Here is a 15,697-nt window from a genome sequence, read left to right on the forward strand (position 1 = left end):
CCTTTTTAGTTACAAATGCTCAAAATAGCAAGTATTGTGAGGCCTTAGGAGTGAAGGCATTTCTATTGCTTCATGACCCCAGTGGGAAAAGTATGAAAACTTCATCAGTATTTTAAAATTGGAGTTGCAAAAGCTGAAATGAAAAAAATAAATAAAAAATCATCCTTTATTTTTGAAGCGGCACACTGCTTAGCCATGTTGTCATTCTTGTTTACATCAAAGATTTCCAATGAGCTGTAATATTATGTCCTTTGATGCAATTAAATATTCATTTTTCATTTCTTGTCAGTCCATGTGTTCTCTTACTGATTTCTAAGACTAAATCTTGTTTCATTGTACTGTTTTAAATGATTTAGCTAATCCTTATTCAAGGAGGTAAAGGGATGATTGGATTTTTTTTCTGTAATCTGTCATCTGGATTTCTCAGTGGTGCCACTGCAGATGGTGCATGCGTGCGATGGGGAGAACTGTTTATTTTTCTGGGGGTGCTAGTGAACCCTTTGGAATTTTGGTCAGAGCAGTGTGAGAAATAAAGAGAGTACTGACACTGTTGTAGCTATTTTTGATGCAATAGTTAAGTGGTGATCTTCCCCAAGGATAGATTACTTTTGTAACTTAACGTTTCATCTCACATACTGGCAGTTTCTGTAGTATTGTCATGGTCAGTAGCCACCAACTGGTCTGAAGAATTGTTTTAATAATAAAATGTCATTCTTAGCCATCCCATGTGGCTGGTCTGGAGGTCCCCAGAAGAGCTTCATAGCTATTGCTTGGCCAGTTGGCTTTACACTATGGGCTCCAGGGCATCTGAGTTGTCATTAGGCTTAATGGGAAAATTCAAAGCTGTCTATTGCCTACAGAGAGGGAACTTCAGGAGGATTGTCCTGGTAGAATGAGATCCTCCTTTCGGGCTTGGCAGTGCCGGTGACACGCAGCTGAGTAACTGGGAATCGGCCCAGGAGGCGGTTTGAGCCGCTGCTTGCCTGTTGCTGCTGTGCACCACCGGCTTCTGTGCCTGCTTCTCCACTGCGGCACGGAACCTTTCCCTTTGGTCAGGGAATCAGTGTAGCTGGGAGTGCTTTAAAATATTTAAAATGTTAATCCTTTTCTCTTCGTTAATCAGCCCCCCAGCCAGGCCTGTCTCATTGTAAAGATGTGGTCTGCTCCATTGGATCCTGGCAGGACCACCTGAGTGCCATGTTCCGCGCTGCCCGGAGGAGTGGTACCCTAGCACTGTGATAAAACACTGTCCTTATCACTTTTACCTCATCACTGTGATCGGCACAGCTGTGGTGGCAAGAGAAGGCCTCCCACCTGAGCAAGGGTGAACAGGGACCTGGGAGCCAATTTTGCTGGCAGCTGTTACATTTTACAGAAAATTAATTGACCTTGAACTGTGTGTGCCCGATGGGACGTGCAGGGGAGATGCAGTGAGAAAGATTCGAGTAGTGCAGTGGCATTAAGATTACTTAATCTGATTCACTAAAGATTTAGGCCAGTTTTTAATGGCAAAATTATGATAATAATAAGGAAGCCTCAGGCTTCAATTTTATTATTTTCCCTGACCCACCTCTCCTCTCTTCCTCCCAAAGAAAAGGAATCTAAAATTGCAATTAAGAAAAAACTTGTGAATGTGGCTAACAAATTTGGTATTTTACCCAGCATCAAATATTTTTTAATCTGTTGAATTTAAAGCTGGGAGCCCTGAGAAATAGTTTCCCTCCAGATTAATGAACTCAGATCAGTACTGTTTAATCAACCAACAAATACAAGCACAGCCTGCAAAGCAGCCTGAAGTCAGTCCATTGTAGCACACCCAAACTGAACAAACTGCACCCACCTGTAGGGTAATGACAAGCACATACTTTCCTGTAACATACCTGAAACTAGAAAGAGAGCATAACAAATACAAGATCTGTTTCCATGGTGTACAGGACTTTTTGTTAAAAATCAGAAAACACAGGCTTTATTTGAAGTCTGGTTTCAGATACGAGGCCATTTTAGATCAGTCGGAGGAGGATGGAAGTCAGGAGGGGGAAAAGCAGGGCAGGGGGTGTGGCAATAATAAATTATGTATAAACTTTGTTTTCATGTAAGTAATTATAGTTTAGTACTGATACTTAGCCCTGATGGGAGCATAAGAGAGAAAGCAGGGACTTCTGTTCAGACCCAGAGACTCTTCTGACCCAGAGTGTGTCTCTGACAGTGGGCAGTGCCAGAGACATCAAATAAAAGTTGAGGGAGTCTCCCTCATGGACGTGCAAGGCAGGTTCCCTCCCAATTCCATCACAGAGATGAGTTTAATGGTAAGAAATGAACTTCTCCTGCACCAACCTGTGTCACTGGAGGTCTTCTGGATACCAAATAGATGTCTAATTTCACTTGGCTTCCAGATAAAAAAAAAACCAAACAAAAAACCCCAACCAAAGCAGTGGAAATAATTCCTTTAGTTATCTCGGTGTGTGCACAAAATAATATTTTTCTGTTCTGAGCTTTCTTTTTGATTAATGTTCATTGTTCCTATATTATGAAGAGTTGTAAGCACCATGCCTCCTTTCTCTCTCAAAAACCCCCTTCTGTTCCCTTTGTCCTCTCTTCCTGTGAGGAGCTTCCCATAGCTGCCATCATTTCTGTGAGCTCCCTTGTCTTCATTTCAGTCATAGGCTGGCTTGAAACACAAGTTCACTTCCAAAGAATTTTAAGATTATTTTCTGTTACATTTCTGTTGGAACCTTTTCTTTATTTCAGGGCATTTGGAGGCATGCTACCTAGAATTTTCACTTTTTCAGTCAGCCTTAGTTCTTGTAAGTATTAAGTATTTATGTTGTGGTCACTATAACTCCTTTATTAATCACTTTAGAAGAGAAAAGTGGCATGTTGAAGGTCAGAAGTCTCAGTAATGGTGAATCAGCCTAGCAAACACAAATTTGTGTGTACTAGCTATTTTGCATGAACAAAATTGCTTTCACATCAAAGCATGTGTCATTTCTTCCTTATATCATTACAGTCTTGTCTGCCTTTAAAAATACTAGTATAAGTAACCAAGCAAATGTGCATTTTTTGTGAGTATATCGGTTAATAAAGGTGATGATTAAAGGGAACCTGTTATATTATCTGAATATCGCTATGCTTATTTGTTTATGTGTATAAACTTGCAGACATATGTATGTATTATACGTGTGTGTATATATATAATATAGATAGTGATGTACTTAGACATGTGTCTATATCAATATTAAATTCAAAGGAAGTTACAAACCATTGCACTGAATGATTTTAAATAGTGATCAGTATCATAGAGGAGAAAGTTGTATAATTCATATATGTATATGTTAAAGCATAAATGGCTTTCTCCATTTCAGTGTGGTTCAAAATAAAATCAAACAAATATTTAATGACTGGGAAGCCTGTTAGTGTCTGCCATGCTACTGATGCAACACCAAAGGAAAAAACATGAAGAGCTGCGGAATTCACATTCATTTTTTTATATCGAGAGCATTACATGATCGTTCAGATGTCTTTGATGACCTTGTGGTTGCGTAAGGTCCACACGTTGCAGGACGGCAGACACAGAGGGCGGCTGCACTGAACAACACCGCCCCTTCAGCAGTGTGTTCTGTCAGTGCCTGCTTGCCCACTCGCTTGCACCACAAAGGAGATGAAAGTCAATGTTGTAGTAATCAATTAGGTTCTGCATTTGTGCCCACTTGTTATTAAGGGAGGATTTGCGCTCTGTCCTGTTCTGTCAGAGGGGAGTCTGCTGGGCAGCTGGCACCTGGAAGCAGGACAAGCAGTGCTGCTCTGATGCAGATGTGTTTGGGATCTGTGAGCTCAGCGCTTCTGCGTTTATTTGCATCACGTTATGATTTATTTTGTGAATAACCCCGCTGACATCAAGGTAACGGCTTGCAGAGGAAGGTACACTCTTTAACGTGAGCATGGTTGGCAGAGTCTGGCCTGTAGTACTTTGATGCCCACAGCAAAATGCTGCTGTCATCACAGGAGTTGACACGGTGTCACAGGCAATCAGGGCTCAGAGCGAATGGCTGTCTTGGCTGGGACACGAGTGCCTGGTTCTGGAACAAATGAGAAGTTCTCCTCTGGTATGAGATAAAGGTACTTGGGTACTGCGGAAAGATGCTCGAATTTTAACTCTTTTGACAGCTGTTTGCTGAGTCTGGGGCTGGACACTGGTTCCTTCTTCCCTTGTTCCTTGCTGGAAGTGGGGGACCTTGTGTCATGGAGCGCAGTCCAGCACTCAGATGGGCAGTGAGCAGGTGGTGCATTGTTTGTCAGGCTATTTCAGATCATGGAAACCGTTTGTCCAGATTTAGGTTGCTGTTGCTAGCAGTGTGTCTTTTACTTATGAGGAAGAGAAGAGGTTATTTAAAACTTAGATGACTCCTGTTTGCCTTTGGAGAATGCCAAGTGAGATTTAAGAAGGAATGCTTAAAGATCACGGGCAGCTTCCCCTGAATCTATTTTATGCAGTTCTGATTTATTTCCAGTGTGAAATATTGGAAAGAGCTGGCTCAGCAGCTCAATTCAGCGAGACATACACAGTTACACTCGAGAAGGGGTGTCTGGGGCTCAAGCACAGTGAACAAGAGGGACAAAGAGACACTTAGTTCTGATTTCGTTGATGTACTTTGTTTATATCCTCGCTCTGCAGCCTCTTGGGTGTAGTGCATCCAGGACCCTGGTGGTGCAGAGCTGATGTGTGTAAAAGCTGGTCACTCCTCCAGTACCTCCGGAGTCAGGGCAGGAGGGACAGAAGTCAGTGATGGGCTCTCAAGCACGGGAGATCCTCCTTGGCAGGGGAAAGGTGATACAGCACGTAACGAGCCCGTGGCAGTGCACGGGGGTAACCCTGAGTTACCGAGACACCTTTGAAACTTTCAGGAGTATACTGGATGATGTAATTTTCCAGCTTCTGCTCATGGAATCTCCTATCTGTGATTCCAAAGTGGCCAGAGGACACAAGTGGTCAGTGGCTTCGGAGAGGAATAGGCTGGGGAGGAGCTGTTCCTGGGCAGGGGCACTCAGCTGTCCTCAGGAGGACAGAAAGGAAGAGCCCAGTAGACTGATACAGATATAAGGAAGAAATCTGTTAGTCTCCCAAACCTTCAGCTTGCTTTCTTCCTCCTTCCCCTGCTGCCATGTGTTAGGCTGTACAGGACTATATATATATTACATTTTTTTGTGCATTAATAGTAAGTTTATAAAAAAGTAAACCCATATTGCCATTGATGATGTTAAAAAAAAAAAAAAGTTGGCTGTAGAGGAATGCAGCTGGGTTAATTAGCTTTGATAGTATACAACTGTGGGTTGGCTTCAGGGGCGGCGGGTTGGCCAATGTAGATACAGTGCAGCTGTGCCTGGTTCTGTGAAGTGGTTGAGAGCCGATGAATAGAGCAGCCGAGGAAGAAGCAGAGAGAAGAGGGAGAGCGCGCCCTTAATGCGGAGAGACTGGGAGAAGGCAGTAGAGGGACCGGCATGAAGAGTATGCTGGTATGAGATGGTAAAAGACCTTCTCACAGCTGGCTAGTTTGGAGAGTGCAGTGGCAGTTGGCCTTGGAATCCTCTCTCCTTTTTACTTCTGGTGGCCGGTAAGCTTTCCCAGCAAACTCTTTTCACCTTCAGCCAATGTCTGATGAACACTGTGGAGACAGTAACAGTGATTTCTAGCAAAAGAGACAGACTGTGGATGGGGGTTCGTTCTTCTGGTTCATGAACTGTATGGCAGCTCAGAAGAAGAGTCAATCAGACTGGGCTCATCCCTTAGAAGGCAAGGAAGACAGCTTGTGAGGGTGACTCATGGAGACCAGTGCCATGTACTTCCTAGTGTACAAGTAAGCCTGGGATTCAAGCTTGTTACCTCCCTTGCCCATGCCCTTTCAGCAGAGACCCTCGAAAGGCCCGCCACCTTTCTGAGGCTGGCTTGGCACAGCTTAGGGGCAGCCTGGTGTTACAGTTGCCTGTTGTAAGGGGCTGCCAGGGGTGACATCCCTGCGCTTCCGCTGCCACCAGCCACTTGCCCTGCGTGAGGTCTGGTGCGGGCACGGCTGCAGCCTGCTCAGCTGCTGTGGTGGCCATGGCTGCGAGGAGGAGGCAGCAGGCAGGCCGGCCGGGCTGCAGTGCCCACCTGGTGCTCGTGTTTGCGCTACAGCTGGAAGTAGGGCCTTTCCTTGGGGGGTTCCCATTTAAGATTTCATAATATGTCTTCATCCTGCCTTGAGGTGCAAGTGAACCATCATCATTTCTTCCATGGTGCTTCTTATGGTCTGAACGAAGTTCCTCAATGTGTTTTTCTAACCCCTTCACGTAGGAGTCTCTTAGTTGTACTGGACAGACAAATCCTCTTCTCAGTTGCTGCTCAGTTTCTAAAGCTCTGGCAGTTTGCCAAGAATCTGAGCTATACCGAGTAAGATTTCATGACAAGTGACATCCAACCTGCTAAAACATTCACTGATTTTCTTCACTTGCTAGCTTTCAACTTCCCAAATGGTTTTGAACTCTTAAAAGCTGTCACAACCCATCTTTAGGATGCTGACTGTTTCACAAGCTTTTCAAAGTGGAAGAAGGGGTGGAATTTACAAGGTGGTATCTTTCCAGGCATAAATACGTACCTGGTTTGTTACCTGGTCTGTTGCATTAGGATTTTCAAAGCTACTACCTGACTGATGAATAATATATAATGTTGCATCTGTGGATTAATAAAGACTGCCTTTTCCCCTTCATATCCTTTTACTTATCTTTCACTTAATTTTTTTGAGGTTATCTGTCACATACCCTTTCACTTACCTTTTTTCAATAGGTACCTATTTTAACATGGAATTAGGAAATACCAGCCCTGCTTGATCCAAATACCAGCCAGATTTTCTCCCTCTCACCTTCTCTGGCCATCATTTTACTCTGCTCACAGCTATTTATTGCATGAATGTAGCTATGTCGTCCATACTCAGGGTGATGCTTAAGAAACCATACTGTTCCTCTTTATTCAAAATAAATAATCTTGAAGCTGTGAATTTACAACTTCAGAATACAGAGATTGCAACAAGGATTGAGTACCTGTTGGATGGAAATATTCCAGGTGCCGAAACTGAGTTACTCCCTTCTAATTATTCAGTTTTATGGGTGATAATGTTTCTGGCAATGATCAGGGAAGTAACTCAGTCCCCAGCAGAAACTTCTGCGTTTGAATACAATTTAAGCACTGATACAGCACTATTAGAGGGAACTGTTGCTGTGGATAATTCCAGGGCCTCCCCAAGTCTCTCTGTAGTTAGAAGACATGAAGAGGAGAACAAGTAGAAACATCTTATTGTAAATAGTTTTCTTTCAAAACATAAGTCTTTTTTAGGTCTTGCAGACAGTCTGGTTAAATTTTGGGAATGGTGCCTTTGTCTAATCATTACTGAAGAGACACAATTACTTGCAAAATATAATTGTAATTGCTTACACAAATAAGTATAGTTAATTGTTGATAGTATAAAATAATAGTATAACAATACTACAAATAACTTGCAGAAAATGGCTGCATATATTTTTATATAATCGGATATTATACCAATCTTGTAATTTTTCCTCTTCTAGGTAATGGGGTCAGTAAGGCATTTGGGGCTTTTAGATGGAAGCTGGGGTGGCATGTTTCTGTGTGTTTGGTTTTATTTTTTTCTTCCTTCATCTACAAGACTTGTTTTAGTGGGAGATGACTTATTCTGAAAGAAGCGTCAGCAAACTTAGCAAGAAATATGTATTTTTACAGTGATCCTATGGACTGTAGTGCCATTACTGTACAGTACCAGTGCTATTGCTTATTTTGAGGTCTGATGGGATAGGTCTGTAATTATACGTGGTGAATGCAGTGCTACGGATCCAAGATTATGTTTTAATTGTTCTGAAAAAATGCAGAGAGATGTCATACAACTTGAGATGTAGTTTATCAATAACATCTTCTTTCATCGTTCACTGCTTAGTTTAAGTCAAGGGAGGTTTTGGGAAGATTAGGTATTTTTACCTGTGATCCTGCAGCTGTCAATCACTGTGCAGCATTCCAGAAAGATAAAGAAATATATTGCCTGCCTGTAATACTGTGGAGAATGGGGAAGCCAGGGATTTCTCTTAGAATGAATTTCATATACCAGTGTTCTAAAATGATAAAAAAATCTGTTACAGCTGTACTTACTGCCAGTCTTGAGATTGTATTGTGACAACCTTTCAGCTGAAGATTTTATCCCTATTTTTGAATGCAAGGGTAGGAGATGGATTTGAAACACAGTAACAAAAACTTCTTTTTTCTCATTAGATCCTTCAGATGATCAAGCTCTTGAGAAAGCAAGTGGTAACAGGACAGCACCACATCAAGATTCAGGTTCCAAACCCACTGTGACAAAGAAAAGAAAGCAGGTTTGTAAATTTAGTAGTTGTGTAGAGCACAGAGATGATAATGCATAGGGAAACGTAGTCCCCCTTCATTCAGTTTTCTTCACTGTTTGTCTGATATGTTCATGTAAAAGGATTGTTTCATTACTTTATTTTGCCTTATTTGGAAGTGATCATGGTCTGGTACATTTCAGTAACAACTTCACTCTCGTTTTGTGTGAGTTGAGATTGGTAGGTCTGTCTCCTACGAAGGGACTATCCAGTGATAAAAGCCTGGGTGGTGCTACCGAATGTCCTCCCCTGTAACCTTTTCCCTTTCCCTGCACACATAAGGTCTTGAAAGCTATATTTTTGTATTGTACAGCATCCACCCAAGCGCGTCCCCAGTGCAATGTCTAAGTGAAGAAGAATTTGGGTCTACATAGATGGATGTTTTAATAGCCTTTCACCGCTAAAAGCTTCCTTTAAAACCAATACTGTCTGTGGTGTTCAGCATTACATGGAGTATGCCAGGGGAAAGGCAGCAAGGTCTTTGAGAGACAGCATCACCCCAACTTGAGCAAAAAAGAGTTATGTAGAGGTCAGCTGATTTTAAGAAGTCTCTTGTTGGAAGGTAAATTTCTTCTGTCTTTCTGATACTGTACAGCAGAATTGACCAAACGGCTGTCAAAGAGCTAAAATTATACTGGCAGCTCTCTCTCCTTGAGGTTATGGATATTAATTTTGACCCTTAGGTCGATAGTAATTCACTGGGTGATGCTTAGGCACTTGCCCAAGTGGAAAACCATTTGCAGCAGTGTTCTTTTTTTGTAACAGAGAAGTGTAAACAACACAGTAGCAATTACTACACTTTTGGGTGTCTTTCCAAGGAGACCGAAGGTGAAGTGAGCCAAATACCTGAGCTGGTTCTGTGTTTTGTTTGGGAAAGAGAGAACTGAGCAGCACAGAAAACTGTACATGCTCTTTGTACATGGTCTCCCAGGGGGTCAGATGCTGAGGACATCAACTCTGTGAGGATGCAGGTAGAGCCACTTTTTATCACCATCATCTCCACTTAAGCATTTAGGACTAAGTTAAGACGGTTTGGAGGAGCTGCTTTGCTCTTTATGTGAGACTATCAGAAAGGATGACCAACACATGTTATCCTGCCGAGGTGGACTGGGACTGCTCAGCTGTAGTAGAACACCTGCCACAGCTCTTCCTGTCATATAAGGATATCAGTGCATTTTGGAATCAAGTAATTTATTGTTTAGCCATGAAACTCCAGGAGGCAATGCTTTATGGGAGCTTCAAGTCATGGGTACGTGCCTGACTTTTAGAGCAAAACATTTGCAAAATCAGATGTGTTTACGGAAAGCTCATAGTTCTGTAGTTCTGGTACATATAACATAACCCATCTTAGTCCCTGACTTATTCACAGGCTGAAAGCTGTTCTGCAGTGGGCTTGGCACCTTAAGGCCAGTCAGGAGATAACCAAATAGTTACACGAACATTTATGTTTCTAGTCTGCAGTCTGTCCTCGGGCTTATAGTGAAATGAATAATTTGTCTCCAGTCTGAATGGTGCATTGATGTGTTTACTTTGTCACAAACTCCAAAAGTCAGACTATATGGCTGACCTAGAATGTAAGCTTTCACACACACGCAAGAATGTTTTCCCTCTACAGTTGAATTTCCAGTAACTTGGCAACACGTAAAGAAAAAAAAAACGTTAGAAATATAATACAGGAAATATTTTATGTTCTGTCTATGATTAACAAACAAGGAATTTATGACATTTTAGTTCATAAATCAATTGTCTCAGCACAAATTTCCTGTTTTCTGCATTTTAAGAACTTCCATGTAAAAACAGCATAAAAACACAGAGCACAAGGGAGCTATGTCAAAAAGTGGTTGGTTGTTTGCTCTGTCTCTTGCATAAGAAAAACATGCAAATGACCTTTTCTTAAGGGTGTCATGCAAAGAGCTATTGCATAAGTAGGTAGGCAGCTAACATTTGGATAAGGGTCAGAAGTTCAGTGCAGATCAGATACCTAAATATTTTAGACTGCAGATCATCAAAGATGTGTAAGTTTACAGCCACTCACTAGCATTAAGTTTCTCTTTTTCTTAGGGCATTATTTTGAATGTCTGAATAAAGTGGATGTATTATTGCTGGACTAATAGTATACTACACCTACATATATATAAGCTGTCATAAAGGAGGTAATTTTGAGTGCTTCTCTGGGGAAGTAAGGCTTTGACTACAAGCCTGCTGCGTACTTCTGTTCCTGTTGAGAGAAAGGGGTTGTATACTGCCTCCTAAAAAGAAGCTGTGGCATTTGGTGATACTTTTAAACAGCTGAATGAAGGGTTATCAGTGAGAAAAAGTTGTTTCTCTTAGAGAAAATGTTTCAGATCTGTGGCACAGTTTTATTCTTTTCTTATGCAGATACCAGTTGCAGGGAGTCTTTTGCAGATTTACGTAAAACAGTTTGTAATGTATACAAAGGGAGAAATGGGCCTGCAGTGAACGAGTGGCATCTTTCAATAAGCTGAAAGAGTGGTAGCACTTTCTAGGATAGGGAACCATCATACCTTATCGGAGGAAAGAGGTCTAGGATGGCCCTTTTCTGGCTTTTTGATGGTTTGGTAGTTTCCCTTGACTAAATCAATCCAAAGGCTTTTTCTCTGCATAAAATATGATGCTGAACATGGAATTTGCAATTAAAACACCTGGCAAGTGGTCTTTGAGTGTCTATGGACAGCTGGGATGCATAAGGGTAGGGCAGGAACTGAAGGCAGAGGGTAGCTCTGTTTCAGTCTCAGTGTCTGGGAATGCTGATGGTAGGGATAAGAATGAAGGAATGTATGGTGGTGTTTTAAAAGCACTTGAATCAGAGTCAGGACAGAGGTTTTCACACAAGAAACAGAAGAAAAAGGAGCAGCTTTTTTTAACCCTGGAGCGATTTTGTTGGTTGAAGTGAGTTTCTGCATGCAGTCATTTCCTTGATTTCTAGTGAAGACCGTACCTCTTTATACCTGAGAAGAGCACACAGACAGATCTCTGTGGCTGAGGCAAGATACGGTCCCTGCCACGACTTCTCGTGGGTGGGTGCTGATCCAGGCTGCACTATATTCCAGCCCGAGCTGTAGGGTGCTTTGCTGGCTGTAGCTAGTCCCCAACCGACTCTTCTCTGGTAGTTCCTAGATAAAAACGTCAGACCTCAGCCAGTTTCAGGGCCACTACTGCTGCCCTATGTGCCCTATGCAAGTACATCGGCTGTGGTTGCATCACGGCACAGAAAGTAGGAGAAGCAGTAGGTTACTGGTTTGTGTTGAGCATGGTGGTGTCCTGGTTCTTATAGCTAAATGAGCCAGGGAGTGGGGAGGAAAAGGGAAATGCAGGCATAATAGGAACAATTAAACTCTATAAACAAAATTCTTCTAATAAGGATATGAGAATAAGCTTGGAAAGGTGCAAATATACTGGGGAGGATCGTGTAGTGCCAGTTGTTGTGACGAGTTCCTCTGTTAAGGGAGGGCAGTGCAAGGAAGGCTCCAAAAGACTCTGACATCCTGCACTTCTCTTAGCGTTTCGTTGGTCCCTTGGCCCTGTTGGAGCTGCCCTCACAGGGGAACAAAGGAGCAGCCTCTTTGGCTTTCAGCTGGGCTCCTTTTCGTGCTGATGCTTTTCTTCCAGGCTTTCCCTGGGGAGCAGTGCTGAATTTGTGGCTCCTGAGCTTTTAATGCCCCGTGTGATGAGACTTCTCCATGGTTTCTCACAGGAGCAGATTTTTCCAGGCAAATGCATCCTAGTATCAAGGAGCTTTCTCCTGCAGTTCAGTGTATGTTCCCATTGCTCTTCAAGTCACTTACTAAGCTCTAAAGCCTGTCTATGTAGACTAATTTGCATTTCTATGAAGTGGAAGTCCCTAGGAAGGCAAAAGAAAACGGCTATGCTCAAAACAAGGAAAGCCTGTGCCTCACTTCCTCTGTTTTGGGCAATTTTAGATGGCTCAGGACACACCCGAACTCTGGCTTATGTGAGCAGGGACTCTGGTACAAATGGACTGATTCAGCTTGCTCACTCAGGGGGTTAATGATAGCAGCACGTGTTGGATGAAGAATATTCTGAAATGCACCGTGTATTTTTCTTCTGTGTATTTGATCCTACATGCTGTGAGGACACAAAGCAAGAATGGGGTAGAACAAATTTGAAACATGTTTTCCTAAATTTTGCATTACAAATGTAAAAGGAAATCCAGAACATGATTGTTTCCAATTATTCTCGCCCAGTTCTGTAGTATCTTTTACCATCTGGATGCTCACCTTAGACCCAGTTATTTTAAAGCACTATTGGCAAAGTTTAGAAAAACAATCACATACAATAATAAAGATGAAAAATACAAAGTTTGTGAAAGTTTTGTTCATGTTTTCCTCTTGTTTGATGTTTTTCTTTAATGTATCAAAACCTGCTTTTCACCATTTTCTGGAATTGTGGTTACAACTTGCATGTTTCAACTTTCTGTTCTTTTATTGCCCTCTCGGTTACAGTAACATAGATGTCAAGTCCAAAATTACTTCATATATATATATAATTTCTAAGAATTTGATCCCTTCTACAGGTAGGGACACTTGGGTTTGTTTTTGCCTAACCCCCAGCATTATACTTTCTGTATCCACTCTTACCTCCCTTCAGTGACACTTTCCTCCCCCCCAGGGTGATCAGATATCTGATGCTGAATCTTTTTTTCTTCCTTCCTTTTTTTTTTTCTTTAATACATGCTTTGCAGCCTACAGAGTGTTTTCTAAGTCAGCCTGAAGAAAAACAAGAGAGGACTCTAAAGGCAAAGAGGAGAAAGAAGGTATGAATGTCCTAGAGCGTGTTTGGGGACTGGGCAGTGGGTACATGTGCTGTTACAAGATTCAGAATCGGGAGTACCATGTGGTGATAAGTCAATGGTCGTAATGTTACAGCCTCTTTCAGAGAAGAATGGAAATCCTTGCATTTGTGGCTTCACTGAAAATACCCACTCCCAACCTGAGCTGTGGCATTGTGTCTATACTCCACTGAAGGGTAGTATATGTCTACACCCCACCTGGAAGTGTTGCACGCCAGGAAAATGTAACCACATCAAAGGAAGGTGGAATTTCAGTTGCTGCAAAATCTGTCCCATTTCAGTGATGTGCTCAGGCTCCAGCTGCTGTGAATGTCATTTGAGCCAAGAACTGTCTTTGTTTGCTTTTCTGCTTATAGCAAAAGTATATAAATAAATACTCTGTACTGTCCCTCTGGCCGTGCTCCATCCTCACCCCCCACAGCAAACATGCTCTGCAGTTTAGATGGCCATGATATGACACCAGGCAAGTTAATTGTCTTTCAGGACAGACTGTAAATAGTTGGCTCATTCACAGGGCTGAGAGGTGGCCTCTTAATCATCCAGGGAATGGGGGGAGGGAGGAGTAGGAGTTTGCTTTAAATGCAGCTCTGGCAGAAGTGACCGTGGTCCTTGTTCCACTGCTGTCAGAGCAAAAGCATCCCACAGCAGAGACTGGTGAACCAGACCTAACAAAAAGATGCTGTTCTCGGGCAGACAATAGGCTCCTAGTTACACCTTTGATTTCAGTGGGGCTACACCACTAAGATGACATACGCAGCCCATCAAAAAAATCCATCAGGAAGTATATATTGGGTTGACCTATGGTTTCCAAACAAAGTGCTTTCTCCAAAAATGAGGAAAAGGAGGGGAAAGACCCTTTGCTTTCAAGCATCTGGAATGAATTGGAGGAAAAATAATAAAACTTCCTGCATGAGGAACATTTCCCCGCAGCTCTCCTTGAAGGAACAGAGTTTGCTCAGGTGTCCTTGCTCTTGCTCGTATGGAATTTCTTGTTAGTATCAGACTTTTCCCCTCCAGAGGGCCATAATTCTCCTGAAGGAACCAAGTGGCCCACCGAATGATGTAATGGTCCTGTGGAATGGCACCTTACGCTGAATTACCAAGTAAAAGGAGCCTGATGGTTCTGTCATGCTGTCCGCTAGAGCCGCGGTTCCCTGGGCTGTGGCGCTGGGCTGGAGCAGAGGCCTGTGGTTGACGGGGAGAAGAGGGAAGCGGTGTGGCCATGGGCCTCGGGCAAGGGCTGCCGTGGCTGCAGGTGCCTCTCGTCACACTTTGGGAAGACACTTGTTGCATGGCAGAGAAGTACGGTGGGGCCAGGTGAGGGTGGATCTTGGGAAGGAATGCTGCACATTCAGGCACTGTAAGCACCTGCCAAACAGCCAGGTGCCCGCTGGAAAGCCTCCGGGGCTGCGGGGGGCTTTGCGCCTGGGCAGAGGTGGGCTGAGAGGAAGGCGTAAGCACTGCATCTCTGTGTATCCCACTGTCGGAGATTGTGCTGGCCCTTAGCAGAGGTGAAACAGGCAGCAGCCCAGGTGGCAGATGGCTGGGAGACATGGCTGCCTGCTTTGCCTTTGCTGTGGGGTGGATGGCTTCAGCAGCCCCCGCGCAGCTCTTCCCTGTCCAGCCTTCTGCCCCTTGTGCTGCCGTTACAGGGGCGCTGGGGGTGCACTGGGCAGGAGGGGGAGGCCAAGTGTGGGGAATGGAAGAGCAGGAGGGAGTGCGTGCTGGGATAGAGCGAGGGAAAGAGGGATGGAAGCGGATCTGTCCCCTACATTCACGCTATAGCACTCTTTAAAATATCAATTCATCTTTGCCGTCCCAGACCTTGGCCAGCTGAACTTGCGCTGAAGGTACTCGGCGCTCCTCCAGAGCTGCCAGAAATGCTTCCAGGCCCACCTCATCCCTCTGTGAAATCTGTTTGCCTCACAGCTGTGTACCCTATTGCTCCATCCTAACCACGCTCTCCTGCTCCTTTTCGCTTCTAGGCTTACGCTGCCATGCATCCTCATGAGAAACCTTAATCAAGGGAATCGCTTCTCAGGGAGAACAAGGGAGGCTTCACATTCTTGCTGTTGTCTCCAGGCTGCTTCTCTCCTTGAAAATCCGCTGTTCTCTTGAATGCTGGCAGATCATTCAGGCAGTGGGAACCCTGGGTTATTCTACCCTCGTGATCTATTTAATTATGGGGAAAAACACAGCAACACTTCCACTTGAGTGAAAATTCAGACCTGTTGTCTGCTGATATTCTTCAGGTGTAACACACAATCATTACGAACTCGCATCCAGGCTTTAAAAATTATTAGTTTGGTTTAAAAGTTTATACATTTTGGAAGAACAAAGCAGCTGCTGAGCTCTTTCTGCTTGACTTCTGGTTTTTAGAGCTTTTACGTCATTTTCATCACACTTGCATGGTATTCTGTGAGTCTGGCT

The 15,697-nt window shown here is 43.4% G+C and overlaps 1 protein-coding gene across 1 annotated transcript in view; it reads left to right on the plus strand.

Moving 5' to 3' along the window:
* CMSS1 (cms1 ribosomal small subunit homolog) overlaps window positions 1-15,697 on the plus strand; it is a 236,724-nt gene that overhangs the window by 208,448 nt on the left and 12,579 nt on the right. Inside the window, exons 2-3 of the mRNA XM_055702047.1 lie at window positions 8,309-8,409; window positions 13,160-13,231. Of these exons, the coding sequence (XP_055558022.1) occupies window positions 8,309-8,409; window positions 13,160-13,231 (173 nt within the window). The remainder of the gene's footprint in view (window positions 1-8,308; window positions 8,410-13,159; window positions 13,232-15,697) is intronic.

This window comes from Falco cherrug, chromosome 2, assembly GCF_023634085.1.
Source record: "Falco cherrug isolate bFalChe1 chromosome 2, bFalChe1.pri, whole genome shotgun sequence".
Taxonomy (NCBI): Eukaryota; Metazoa; Chordata; class Aves; order Falconiformes; family Falconidae; genus Falco; species Falco cherrug.